At 47.5% G+C, this 13834-nt stretch overlaps 1 protein-coding gene across 2 annotated transcripts in view; it reads right to left on the reverse strand.

Annotated features, from left to right (window-relative positions):
* PAAF1 (proteasomal ATPase associated factor 1) overlaps positions 1-13834 on the reverse strand; it is a 14092-nt gene continuing 258 nt past the window's right edge. Inside the window, exons 2-12 of one of the 2 annotated variants that reach the window (XM_044450219.1) lie at positions 13036-13076; positions 11200-11303; positions 8704-8793; positions 7888-7986; positions 6704-6854; positions 5614-5808; positions 4138-4229; positions 2596-2711; positions 2261-2343; positions 1923-2005; positions 1-586 (exon numbers count right to left, since the gene is read on the reverse strand). In XM_044450219.1, the coding sequence (XP_044306154.1) occupies positions 509-586; positions 1923-2005; positions 2261-2343; positions 2596-2711; positions 4138-4229; positions 5614-5808; positions 6704-6854; positions 7888-7986; positions 8704-8793; positions 11200-11303; positions 13036-13076 (1132 nt within the window). In that variant the 3' untranslated portion in view covers positions 1-508. Of the gene's footprint in view, positions 587-1922; positions 2006-2260; positions 2344-2595; positions 2712-4137; positions 4230-5613; positions 5809-6703; positions 6855-7887; positions 7987-8703; positions 8794-10794; positions 10897-11199; positions 11304-13035; positions 13077-13834 lie in introns of those variants that run through there. The other variant, XM_044450220.1, reaches the window with a different exon arrangement.

Genomic DNA, 13834 nt, shown 5'->3' on the forward strand with positions numbered 1-13834 from the left:
TTGAAATCAAAGCAGCTTTATTTTAGATGGAAACTTACAGCAGGGGAGCAGGGCGAACCTCCACAGAACAGGTAATTCTGTGAGGAAGGCACATGATGAAAACACGGGGCTTCCGCATCTTCCAGATCCACTCCAGCGGCAGTGCACAGGCTAGTAAAACATGTTCCCTTTTTTGAAGTCTGCATCCTGGACTTCCTCACACCATTCAGCTCCTCGCCCCTCTCAGGAACAGCCACAAAATGGACAAGGGGAACAACTCCCACAAACTTCCTGTGAGGCTGAGTGCAAGAAGCTACCATAAAACTCTTCCGCTTACGCCCCTCGGCAAGAAACTTCAGCTTGGATCACAACATGGTCCCCGTCGCTCACACACGCACAACCCATTCGTGCTCCTGCACAGAATCCTGGAAACACGGCACTGGTACGGCGTCGGTCGAAGTGGTGTTTTTAAATTAATCCCTGAAATCTGTCCAGCATTTGTAGTCCAGCGTTTGAAGCTTCACTCAAGTCAGAGGTCTGAAAGCTGGTATTTCCTTACTATGCTGTCCCTGCAACACGTGTAGATTTGCTTTTCCCACACAGCCACCTAGAAAGACCACAATAAAGGAGATCAGAGTAAAGAGCTGGTTTTTTGGTAGAAATCAAATCAACAAATAAAGGGGGGATCTGGTTTAGAATCTGCCCGCTATTTGGGGAGAAAGGGAACAGTCACAAGATGGGGAGTAAAAAAAGATGGGATGCTTCATGGTTTTAAGAAAGTCACATGAAATGAGCCTAAGCAAGCAGGAAGTGGAGAAAAGAAATAAATAAAAGTGAAAATTAAAGCCCACTCGGAAGAGATGGGGGGTGTTGCATTGCATGCTGACCAGAAAGCAGCCATTTCGGCTCCTCCTGGTGGCAATGGTTCCCCTTCAGCACTCCCGGATTAGTAGAGAGACGCACTGTCACAACTAAGGGGGACCTAACAGTGGTCCTGACACGGCAATAACTCCACTCACATGACCAGACTTAGGGCCAACAGTGTTTTGTTTGGTTTGTTTGGAACGCTTATATGCCGCCCCACCCGCAAAAGTCTCGGGGCGAATGGGACGGCATATAGAAACAGAGAAGCAGAGCGAGGCGGAAGGGGCCTCCCGGGCCATCTAGTCTGACCTCCGGCACCAGCCGGCTCTGCTCGCGACATGCCCACCATGTGCACGTCCAGCCTATCCTTGAGTGTTATAATACTATACTAACACTATGTAAGTGTTAGGATAGTGCTACCACTCAGTGGTGCTGAGTTCTGACCAGGCTGTTTGGCCTGGCGAGTTCTTAAAGGCAGAATCTATAACAAGGCGGCCACTAATCTCGTGGGGTCCCGCAAGAGCAAAGAGGCCTTGGATGAGCTGGGAGGGCGCACGGATTACAGCAGGGTAGCGGACGTGAGGCCTGGATGGGACACTGGTCCCAAGTGGTCACTGCGCGTTTTCCTTTTGACAAGCTTGTGTGTGCTGTGACTTGCCCTGAGATGAAGAGCTGGGTGCACGTTTTATAAATACACCGAGCGCATTCGTCTGCAGAGGGCTGGGCGAGTCCCAGGTCAAGCCGCACCTCAGCCCTTTCACGGGGGCTCTGGCAAGCTCATTCACTCGGTCTCCTTGACAAGAAAACCGCCCTCGATCGTACGGTCTGCTGAGCTAATTTACATGAAAGCCCTGGACTTGTACAGCCCGTATTGTGGCAACTGCACTGGCTATGCATTTGGAGCGTAGGGCGCAAACTTACGCACACTGAGCGCAAAAGAAGGGCTGCGAAGTTCTTGCGTGCCCCCACTTTCCCTTTCCTGCTCTCGATCTTGGACTGAAGTACTAGTTCGTTCCTTCTCCTCTTGTGTGAAACCGATTTGCTCACCCCAAGCGGGAGCACAGCTTTTTAAACAATACCTTGTATACCGGGTCACAGTCTGGCCCAGTGAGTTCAACAACATGGTCAAGATCCTGCTGCATAATGAAACAGCTTCCATCACCTGGAAACAGGCACAGAAGGGAGGGAAAAGAGCAAGGAGTCACTGGCTTAGGAAGCGTAACGCTCTGTGCAACAAAATGCTAGTTTGAGTCTTTAGCCCTCCCGGAGAGGCAAAGCACTCAAGAGGCAAGTGAGCCAGGCCTGCTGGTTCCAAGAACAGGCCCCGCAAGGCCCCGCAAGGCCTTTGCCTGTGAGGAGCAAATAGCGGCTAAAAGCAGAAAATGCTGAACGATGGGACAGTAAACAGCAGGGCTACCTTGGCTGGCAATGAATCCGTCTTTGTACGGTAACAAGGAAAACACGGGCGCTCCTGATCTATGAACAATTCTAACTGGAGTCCTAGAAAGCAGGGAAAACAAATTTCTATCACCAAGAGGCACTCACACCATAATGCGTTGGCCAGAATCCTGCTTGAAACACCATGTGAATTGGGCCCAAAAAGCTTGGGTTTGTTCCAAACATACCTTTTCCCATTGTTTTTCTTGTAGGGAGACCTAGTGGTTCAGGGAATGCCCCAATTCTCCCCTCCCCTCCTACACAATTCCTCCCATCCCGGAGAGCACAGAAGGGTCACACTTTAATCCTACCCACTTGGTATTTCTCACATCCAGCTGGTATATGTTCCCATCTTGCGTCCCTCCCAGGAGGTAGATGCTGGACAGGAACGCACAACAGTTAAATGCATCAGAGCCAACAAAGAGAAACACCTGAGGAAGAAGGAAGGAAAGAAGTCAAGCTGAGGATGTTCCATAGATGACAAACGGATATTTTTTAAAAATGCAACCCAGACGCCTCTGACAAAGTAATGAACTTTGTACTGCGAGAACATCCACCAGGTTCCCAGACTGTCTCTGGTCAAGCAGAGACCTCAGCATTATCATGGGTCATCGTCATCCTCGTCATCATCTTTCTATCCCACCTTTCTCCTCTTGCACAGAAACCCAGGTGGTTTCCATGGTCCACTTCCTCCTGCCCATTTTATGTTTACCAGAACCCAGCAAGTAGGACTGGCTGAGAGGCAGCGACAGGCCCAAAGTCACTCAGTGGCCTTCACTGCTGACTCAGTCCAGAATCGAGGCCTCCCCCAGTGTAATACTGTAACCACTATGCCACAGTGCCTCTCATACCACACTGGCTCCCAGGTTGCTGCCTCACACAAATACAGACTATGCAGAAAGCTTAGCTGAGCTCTTTTGTAGAAAAACTGTCATAGTCTTCTTATACATTATCAGGGTGAATGGATTTAATTCTAATATAAATCAGTAAAACAACTGATTTAAATACTGATTTAGGTCAAATCTCCATTTTAAAGTTTTCCGTGTATTTTCCCAAACAACAAACCACTAAGCCCCATGTAGTTACAGCTAAATAGTTTTATTTACACTATTTCATTCTTTCAAGTAGGCTTTGATCTCTCTCTCTCTCTCTCTCTCTCTCTCTCTCTCTCTCTCTCTGTGTGTGTGTGTGTGTGTGTGTGTGTGTGTGTGTGTGTGTGTGTGGTGTGTGCTTTCCTTTTTACCTATAAAAGAAATACCTTGTTTTCACAAAAAAATGAAGTGCCTAAGAAAAATGAAATCCCTATGACTAATAGTTTGAAAGTTACAAGGTTGAAAAGGTCTGATCAAACAGTTTGACTCCAATTTTATGGCTCTGTTTGAAACATCAGTTGTCGTTCACTCTGCTGGATTTTTTTTTCTGCCTTCACTAACTCTCCATAAAACTAAATTCTGTGCTTGGGCACCACAACAACAAAAGCAGAGAACAATAACCTCTGGCTCGTGCATTTGCCAGAGAGATTGTATCAAAGAAAGAGCTGTTGTTAAGGCTGGACAGAACCATTTTCATGTGATGAAAAACTGAAGTTAATGCCCATTTTTGATTGGTAGATAATTTCATTCTTATGAAACTCTAAGTGTAGGTTTAACTTATGAAACTGTAACTGCAGGTTCACGAGGAGGTTCAATTGTTATTTAAGTTACAGAGAAGTAAGATCAATTTAAAGTTTTAAAAACCCAACTTTTAAAAAGGCGTTCTTAAAAAGGCATCCTTTAAAAAAAATCTCCTCTGTTTTCTGTTTCGGAACATGTGCAACAAAGGGTCAAAAGAAATAGTATGGTCAAGGAGAATGTTTACCGGCTGCCTGCTTTGTAACCCTACGCCTTGCAATTTTTTGTCTTCCCGAGCCAGGAGCAGGAGTTTCCCCTCGGTTCCAACTTCACGCTCACCTGTGTTAGATAAAAAGCAGCTGTTTATCTTGTGAACATCTCAGGCCAGCAACAAGGGCGACCTGGAGGTGACGGGGACAGTCATTGCTGTGCTTCATATGGAAGCACATGGAAGAGGGTGCACGGGTGAAAGGAACTGGCTCCATCTCCACCTCGCCCCCCCACGCCCCACCGTCCCCGATGCTTTATTCCTTGCCTAGTTCCAAAACTCTACTATAGCACTGAGAGAGAAGATGGCTGATGGCCCAAGATATTTACTTCTGCATCCCCCTTTTCACAGAACTGAAATGGAACAGAAACATGAATAATACAGGTACCCATATTCCAAGCTGTTCTTCAATACCTGTAAACAGCTTTATTTTTTAAATGGATACACTTATGGGGGAAGGACTCCCTGGAGAAGAGCCTGATACTGGGAAGGATTGAGGGCAAAGGAAGGAGGGGACGGCACAGGATGAGGTGGCTGGATGGAGTCACTGAAGCAGTCATCGTGAGCTTGGGTGGACTCCGGGGATGGTGGAGGACAGGAAGGCCTGCAGGAATGTTGTCCATGGGTGGGACACGACTTCGCAACTAACAACAACATGTACTTTTAAGGCACAAAGTTATGCATACTTGTATAGAAAAAAGGCCTACAACTCCCAGAGATATGTAGAGAGAGATGGAACCATGGCTACATTGGGGGAAAACAGATTAACTACAATGGATCCAACCATCACGGCCAGCTTATAAATGTCCTTTGAGATTGATGATGAGTATATGAAGCTGTAGGGGAAGGCCTCAATTATGAAATTAACTCAGAGGAAAGATTCTCCTTATGTTTAGAAAGAATAATGCCTAGAATGGCTGGCTGGGTATGCCAGGAGCTGCAGCACGTTCTTCTGACTAAACATGCAAAGGACTGTGCCTTGATTTTTTTTAAAAGGGTTACTCTTGTTCCCAACATGCTTGTTCAAATGTATTACACTGAATTTTCACCCAAGATAAAAATTTGGATTGTAAATCACATTGGTGCTGCTGACAGAAATATACACAGAATTACCCAGTGCTTCTGTCCTTTCTTAATCAGATCTTTAAAATGACATTTGTCATGCAATCATCCAAAGATGCTCCGCAGCGAGCCGGCCCAGTGGCTTACCTCGTTCTAGCCCAGGATAACTTATCCACTAAACTCTCAGGTAAAGGTCACTGGAAGAGCCCCTCCTGCCTTTCGGCCCTGTCCAATCCACAAAAACAAAAGGTTTCCTGTTCTCCCAGCAGCAAATTACACAGCAAGACCAAGATGGTGTATATTTCCAGCATGAACTGACAGATGGCAGAACAGAACAATCAGTGCCTTTTTGACTAAAAAAAGAGGCCACGCATGTCCCATTTCATTACTTACTGGGTGTTTTTTCAGGCGAGCCCAGGTTCAAGGAGTTGTCAGCTTCTCCCACAGCGATGCCGTTGACGGGGGAGCCGCAGTCTGCCACGACCCCCAGGCAAGCGGACTTCCCGCAGTCCCAGAGGCGGGCGGTGCCATCCCGAGAGCTGGAGACCACGTTCCTCCCGCGATCCACGACGGCTGTGTCCAGGATCCCTGCAACGTGGCGGGGAAAGCACACGGAGTTGCCCCCGAAGGCGAAACCAGGAGAGCCGCCACCCGGCACACTGGCCGAGTGACGCTCCAGGACCAAACCCTTCAACAGGGTGGCCAAGACAGCCGGGGGGGGGGGGGGCGCTCCCTTTGGTCAGGTCCTGCACCTGCTGGCCAGGGGACTGTTCCCCCTCTTGCCCAGACCAGAAGCCTTATGCATTGGCATGCGGGTCCAAGACACACCTCTGTTCACCTGCTCCAAGGATGGGACCGGAGGCAGAGGAGGAGGGACCATCCCTGCATCGGTGCCGGGCTTTGGAGGCCTTCTGCAGCCCAGCCCAACCACGGGGCAGTTCCCCCACTTCCGCCAGCTTCGTTTTGCTGCTCGACTGCAGAGGGTCTTGGCGCCCCGGGGCAGCCTCGCCTCTGCCCAGCTCCGGGGGGAATCTTCCAAGAAAGTGTCCTCTAGCTTTCCAGCCAAGGCGCTAGAAGACGCTTTGCTGACATTCCAGGCAAGAGCACGGAGGAGCGCTTTGTTCTCCTGGGAAACACCGCACGGCTCTTCTGGAGAGTTAGCTGGTCCTCCGGATAAGTAGCTAAGGGCAACCGGTGACCCAGGGGAGATGCTGCAGCTCTGTCACGGGTCAGAGAAGAGGGCACTGTGGGGCCTGGGAGTGTGGGCACAGTGGGATGCGCACTTTATGGGAGGTAAGGAATGCGGGGGATGACATGGCCACTTTCTCATCTCCATAGGGATGCGCCCGAGGACTCCGTGGAGCACGGGACAGAGACAGGGAAGGGGAGCTGCACACCCAGAAGCTCCAGCGAGCAAACGGACTTAACCTGCTTAGAGACAACTACGACGGTTGCGCATATTTCCACTGTCCATTCTCTGTACCTGCTCTGTGGCCCTGAAAAGTTGCAGCGCAGCGGGCATCCTCTGCCGACCAGACTTTGAGCTGGGCATCCATCCCCCCGCTCAGGACCACGATGCCGGAGGGGAAGAACCTGCAGCAGTTCACATCATACACGTGGCCTGCCAAAAACCTCTAGAAAGACAAAAGGACCCGCTGCTAGTGATGCAGTTACAAGACTCACTCTCTGCTGCGTTACTTAGCAACAAAGGCAGTGCAGATCCATCAACCGGAGCCTGATGCCGAAGACGCACACCTAAAGAAATCGAAATCCCCCCATTTGTTTTGAGTACCAGAAGTGAGCCTTTCCACGTAAAAACCCATTCCCATTCCCTCAGCTCTCTGCATTTCGGCAGTGTAATGGAGGGCGGGGAAAATCACGGTGCTGAAAAATCCCACTGCACCTTGTACACACCATTAGACGCCACTGCCTTTGTTGTGAGCAGAAGCCCCCCACATGCGGGGGGTTTATTAGCCTGGAACAAGGCTAACACATTCTAGAGTGCAGCGTGATACCCTCATGCCTCCTGACTCCAGGACTTAGTACTCACGGAGGCGCCATCCCTGACTGGGGGCTGAAGCTCTTGTTATGGGATACGCTTTCCACAAAAAATAAATCCCTACGCATCAAAAAATTAGCACGTCAGGGAAAGATATGCTAGCGCAGCTTCCCCCCAGCATATTTTCTATGCCAGCTTCCACCCAGACGTGAGTTTACTACCTCCAGAGAATTAGGCCACTGTTGCAAACTCTGCTACACAAAAAGCAGTCAAGAGGCAGTGAAATGGCCAACTTTCTGGGTTTCTCTTTAACCAGGCAGAGTGTTTGGGCTTGCTTGTGGCATAAAGATCAGTGGGCCCTCAGTCCTGTGGCCAAGTCCTGCATTCTGTCGGGGGAAGAACAACTGGCTGCTCTCTCCACTGAGAGAACCAGCAGCGATAAGGTGAATATCAGAAACTTCCTAGCCATGATTTGGCAGCAAGCAGGCACACATTTATCACGGTGTCTCTTTGCAACAGCTCTTCCTTACAGCCCTCAAACGGCTTTTGAAGCTCTTGAGTTAAATCAGTGGTTGGGGAAACGGCCTTCCCCCCACGAAGGACTTCCTTAGTTACAGATCACCAAAAGGCAAGCTTCAGGACCCAGCTAAATCAAATCTGGTTCTTACTCTTATTTCTCCATTTGCAGCTTGCCAGATTTTCATGGTCCCGTCGGCGCTGGTGGACACGCCAAGCCCCCCACCGCTGGAAATGTCAAGGCAAGTGACCTAAAGCGAGGACAGAGAAAGATGAAGTACCACAGCCTAGAAGAGCCCAGAATAAATAGGCGTTTGTGCAATTCATTACAACTCACTTCATTCCTAACCATGGGACTTCCTGTATGGGGTAGATGGGAGCTGTAGTTTAAAAAATCTGCAGGGCAACACTTTGCCTACCCCAGTATTAATCGCTGCAGTTCAGTCCAGGAGCGACTGAATAAACCGGACGACAAAGCATTTGCTTAGAAATCTGCTTCATATAATTAGCCTATCAACTCCCAGAGAAGTTTTTTGACATATAAAAATCAAAGTTATATAATCACAAAAACTATGGTCAGGTTTCTCAGTATTGCCACAAACGATACACAATCATGCATAAAACGAGCGTGGGGATTCCCACTTTGAGCTTATCTCTGCATTTTTGCACCCTGTTCTTCCACCAAGAAAAGAACACTCAAGATGGGCTTTGTGATTATAGGAACTCTTTTAAAAATAAAACAAAATAAAACCATGATTAAAACATATACATTAAAAGCACAGTTAGAGAATCAAACAGGCAGCCAACTCAAAACCACAGGCACAAGCAGGCTTCCAGCTCTCCTGACACCAATGGAGTTAGCACAGAGCTGCTGACCAGTGATCCAAGACACTGCATTTCACTGAACTGACCCGTGGCACCTTTGTCTCAAGACAGCCCATTTCAAACAGGTCAGTGAAAACACTTACACTTTTTGGATGGATTCTACAGAATGTTGTGTGGGGAGCCAGAAATTTTGTGGAGGCATTTTCACGAGGGCAGGAAACAAGCAGACTTTTCTGCAGCAGGAGGGAAAAGGGGAGAGGTAACATTCGTGTTTATCAAAAGCTCACTGGTACATTTGCTCATCATGAACTCTAACGAGACGGCATCAATTTGGTGGAAAACTCCGGGCAAGAGAGTAGAGGAAACTGCCAGAACTGCGCTTGATATTTTAAAGATGGATATAACCACATCACCTCCACACATCTGTTCTGTTCTTGTGATTTTAAGACAGACGCCTTAGGCGTGGGAGTTACTGTACTGTGTCAGTTTTAGGACATCTTTTCAAGCGGTTCTTTCACTGTCTGTATCTGAGCCTGCCATTCACCTGAGAAAAAGGAACTATTCCTCATGCATTAAAAAATTGTATTTGTTGGATCTTTTTAAGGAGGAAATTTATTTATTTGGGATTCTTGTATGCCGCCCCATTCGCAGAAGCCTCGGGGCAGCTTCCAACAAAGAAATAACAATACAAATATATAAAAACTGGAAACATCCAGGCAATAAATTAAAACCAATAAATAAACAATTAATTAAAATAACGTTTAAATAAAAAGGACTTGGCCTGGTGCCGAAAAGCAAATACCGACGGTGCCAGGCGGACCTCTCTGGGGAGCGCATTCCATAAGTTGGGCGCCACCGCAGAGAAGGCCCTCCTCTGGGTACTCACCCTCCTAATATCCTTCACGGAGGGCTCCCGGAGGAGGGCCTCTGCCGCCAATCTTAGGGGGCGGGAGGGCAAGTATGGATGCAGGCGCTCCTTTAGATAACCAGGTCCCAAGCTGTTTAGGGCTTTATAGGTGATTACCAACACCTTGAATTGAGCCCGGACTTTGATGGGGAGCCAGTGAAGCTGGAAGAGGACAGGGGTTATGTGAGAATAATGCCCCGTCCCCGTCAGCAGCCTGGCAGCTCTGTTTTGCACCATCTGAAGTATCCGGACTGTCTTCAAGGGCAGCCCCACGTAGAGCGCGTTACAGAAGTCAAGGCGGGAAGTAACCAATGCATGCGTCACTGTCATTAGGCAGTCATCTTCCAGATAGGAACACAGCTGATGAAATGCTGGTTACTTCAGTACCTTCTAGTTGAGTAAAATTACTGTAAGGTGGCCTATGCGAAGTGGCTATTGAAAAGCGTTCAGTGGATTCGACTGATGGAAAATGCTGCTGACAGATACAACAGGGACATATTACTATCAATGCACTGCATTTCTATCCTGCCTTTTTTCCTCTTGTGAGGAAGACAACTTACAGAACTCCATTTTATCGTCACATGAACTACAGTGGTACCTCATCTCACGAATGCCTCAGTTCATGACCAAATCGGGTAGTGAACAGAAATTTCAGAAAAATTTTGCCTCAGGTTGCAAACTCCACATCGGGTGACAATCACAATCGCGCCTGTTTTCCCTGCATGGGTGCGATCGCAGTCGTACTGGTGGGGGGGTGATGGCCGCGATCACGCCCTTCTCCCCCCCAGCACAATTGCTATTGCACAACAATCGTTTGGACTCTCCCTCCAAACAATAACCTCCCCCCCCCACCTAAGTTAGTGTTCTCTACTGCACTGTACTTTGTTGTTCTTTGTTACGCTTCAAATTTTTGTGATTTTAAAAAATATATACTTACAGAACGGACTAACCTTATTTACATTGAACCTTATGGGGAAATTTGACTTGGCTCACGACCAATTTGGGTCATGACCAGAATCCTGGAATGGATTAAGTTCATGAGCCAAGGTACCACTGGACCCTGTAAAGTAGTTTGGGCTGAGAGTTTGTGACTGGCCCAAAGTCATCCAGGGAGCTGCGTGGGGACTAGAACCCAGATCTTCTGGGTCCCCGGTCCAGCACCCTCAGCACCATGCCATGCTGGCTCTCCTAACACTCCAAAAGTACCAGAAAGATGCTTTCCCAAGCTCCTCTTACAAGGCTATCTTTATGCACTGATATTTATTGATAGGCATTTAGCAATTTCCTGATCTGGAGACAAACAGCTGTAATGCTATCCTTCACTTACCCCACGTGAAGCTTTGGACATCAGTTGTGGCATCTCACTGTTGTTCTTAATAGCCCATTTGATCGTTTTTCAATTTACACTTTAATGCTAAATGCTGGCATTCTGTGGAGTGATGGTATTTTAAAATGCCATTAACTCACATTGGAACCATGACAGTCAAGAGGCAGGATGTAAGTCCAATGCACAAACGAAGTTATAACAGAAGCTCAGGAAAGCTGAGTTATACTGCAAGAATGTATTGCGACCCCAAATCAGAGGATGGCAAGAGAAATACAGCAGAAGGGAAAGAAACAATTAATGTTCGGAGCATAAACAATATATGGAAAGGGTTACCCTATAGAGCTGAATAGCAACGCTATCAGTGATCAGCCTGCCTTTCAACCATATGGGCAGAAGTGACTGTACCTTAGTTATTTCACTGACAACAAAGCCTTCAGATGCGATGATTTCAGGAATTCCATCTGAGCTCACCCCCTGGCATGTCAGGGTCCCGTACAGAGTGGACTTTCCTAGAAGACAACGACACCAAGGGACAAAAGGGAAGCTTTTGGACAAAACTACTTTAAAGAAGCCATTGACAACTATTGATACTTCTAGTATTATTGCTGATTGGCTTCAGAAATACCACTTCCACGTTTCCCGTTGGTCCTCACATGCCCACACCAATTAGACACTCATACATTATCACAGCCATCTCTACAACAGTCCTGTGAGATAGGCCAATATTATTAGCCTCATTTTCAGGTGTGAGTGAGGCTGTGAAAATAATGGATGAGAAAGCTCTTAATCGTAATTTATCGTGATTTATTTATAACCCACCTTTTGCAATACAGATCTTCCTAAGGAGGACTTTTAAGTAAAATCGAAACAGAATAACACCACCGAATCATCACACTGCATCGGGGCAGGAGCCGGCTGATGGCCTATGGGGTGGAGATGGGGGCTGCCAGCAGACTGGCAGCTGGCCCCAGTGCTGACTCTGCCCATCTTCCTTGCTGTCCTGCCACAGAGCAATCAGTGACAGACCACTGGAGTAAAGGGGAGTCCCGGTGGGGCAGGCTCTGAGGATGAGCTCAGTCCCGATAAGCAAGAAGAAATGAATGCACCCATTTGCAGAAATGAATGAAAAGGATCTATTCAGTCATGGCATAGACCCATCTGCAGTTACTCAGTAAACTTGTTTTCTCCATGGCGTTTATTCACAAGTAAGCATTCATAGGCCAGCAGGATTGGAACCAAATGTAAGGAACAGGAGAATTAAATTGTAGATCTTCCAAGTAAAGAAACAGAACAAAATGTGTTTTTTTAATGGTTTTCCATGCTTCCATGCTTTTAACATCAGCCTAGCTCATGAAAATTTAGCACAGTGAATGAGAAATCTGTTCAAAACACAGCTAGCAGAAAGGTGCCATCTCAGGATCTTCTTGACAAGGCTTTTATTGTCGTGTCCAGTCTGCCTCACTTGAGGAATTTTATTGGGAGTTGAGGCATCGTGCAGCAATTCCATCTTCTTTCCCTCGGGCTGCTATCCTCTGCATGCTTAGACAGAAAAACACCAGACTGGCAGGTCACTGGGAGCTGTAGACTCTTTTGTGTCTAAACATCCACAGATGTTTGCACCTTTAATGGCTCTGCAGTGATAAGGCCTTCCTTAGAAGCAGATGTGCTGTAAGACTTTCCGGTATGGCCAATGAAATAAACTTGGAATCATGCCTCAAAAATAGTTCTCTGCCATGTTTGTCACACCATTCTTACCTCCTACAATGCTAAACTAATAAACTGTAGCATAATCAATTGTGCATATCAATGTTTTATTTGAAATCACATTTTATTGTGTCTTTACTTATGTATGCAACCCAGAGAACTTTTATTATGAGCAACATAGAAATACAGCAAATATAATCAAGCAAAAATATTCAAACAAGAAGCTTTTTCACTTGCAAATAAGGTGCTTTCGCAAGCAAGACGTAAAGTCCTCTCCCCTCACCGTAGCAACCTGCAGGCTTTTAAAGAGTTTAAACAGTTTTACAAATTATAAAATTCGCATGATCCTTTCCTGATTTAGGGAGGTCAAAAGAAAAACTTCCCAAATCTCAAATTTAAGATCTGAAGGTCTGACAGGGGCTGCCTCTTTATCACAGGTTATAGGTTCAGACAGAGGAAGGGAGGACAGAATTGGTCTGACACAAAGCTGAACTGAATGTTACTCCTGCAGAAGAGGCTGGTTTTCTTCTCACTCACCTGGGATTCTGCAGCTCAGCCATGCCTCCTCTTCATTCTTCCTATAAAGATGACAAAACCCCAGTTAGCATAAAGGGCCGCATGTGAAAGGAACATCCTTGGAGAGACAGAGATGGTCACTATGAAAACAGTATCCCAACATGAATGCATGCTGTCCCTTGGTTTATGCATTCATAAAATATAACCCGCCTCATTCCCATGTGCTAGCGAGAAGTGACAGTCCTTTGGTTGCGTGTTTCATTTGTACTGTGACTTTCTACCAAAAAGAGCACTGAACGCTGCCTTGATAAAATAATAAACCCATTTATTTATTTATTTATGTAAAGCTTTTATATCCTACACAATGTCTCAGGGCAGGATCTAAAATGCATGAAAATGCAATTAATGCAACAAACAGCATCCAGCTCAACTGACAGCCCTGTGTTCCTCGCAGCAGGGAACAAGGTGGGAAATAAAGGCGACATAATGACAATCAGCAGACAAAAACAGCTCCACGCCAGCGGAGGGGCCTTGCCTGCCCGGGGGGAGGGGCGGCGGCGGAGGGAGGCCCGGGCCTCCCCTCCCGGGGGGATCCTGAGACCAGAAGCAGCCCCGAGAAGGCCCCCCTTCCTGCCGCCGCCAAGCGGGCCCCGGAGGGTATCGGCCTCGAAAGGGGGGCTTCTCAAGCCGCTCGCTGGCGAACCCACGACCCTCGGAGCAACAGCTCCCATCAGCCACAGCCGAGGGACCGGCGCTCTTCCATCAGGATGGCAGCAGGCTCCCCGTTCTCCCCTAAGAGTCATCGGGGGGAAGGTGCGGG

Source organism: Varanus komodoensis, unplaced genomic scaffold, assembly GCF_004798865.1.
Source record: "Varanus komodoensis strain SLA01 unplaced genomic scaffold, ASM479886v1 scaffold63, whole genome shotgun sequence".
NCBI lineage: Eukaryota > Metazoa > Chordata > Lepidosauria > Squamata > Varanidae > Varanus > Varanus komodoensis.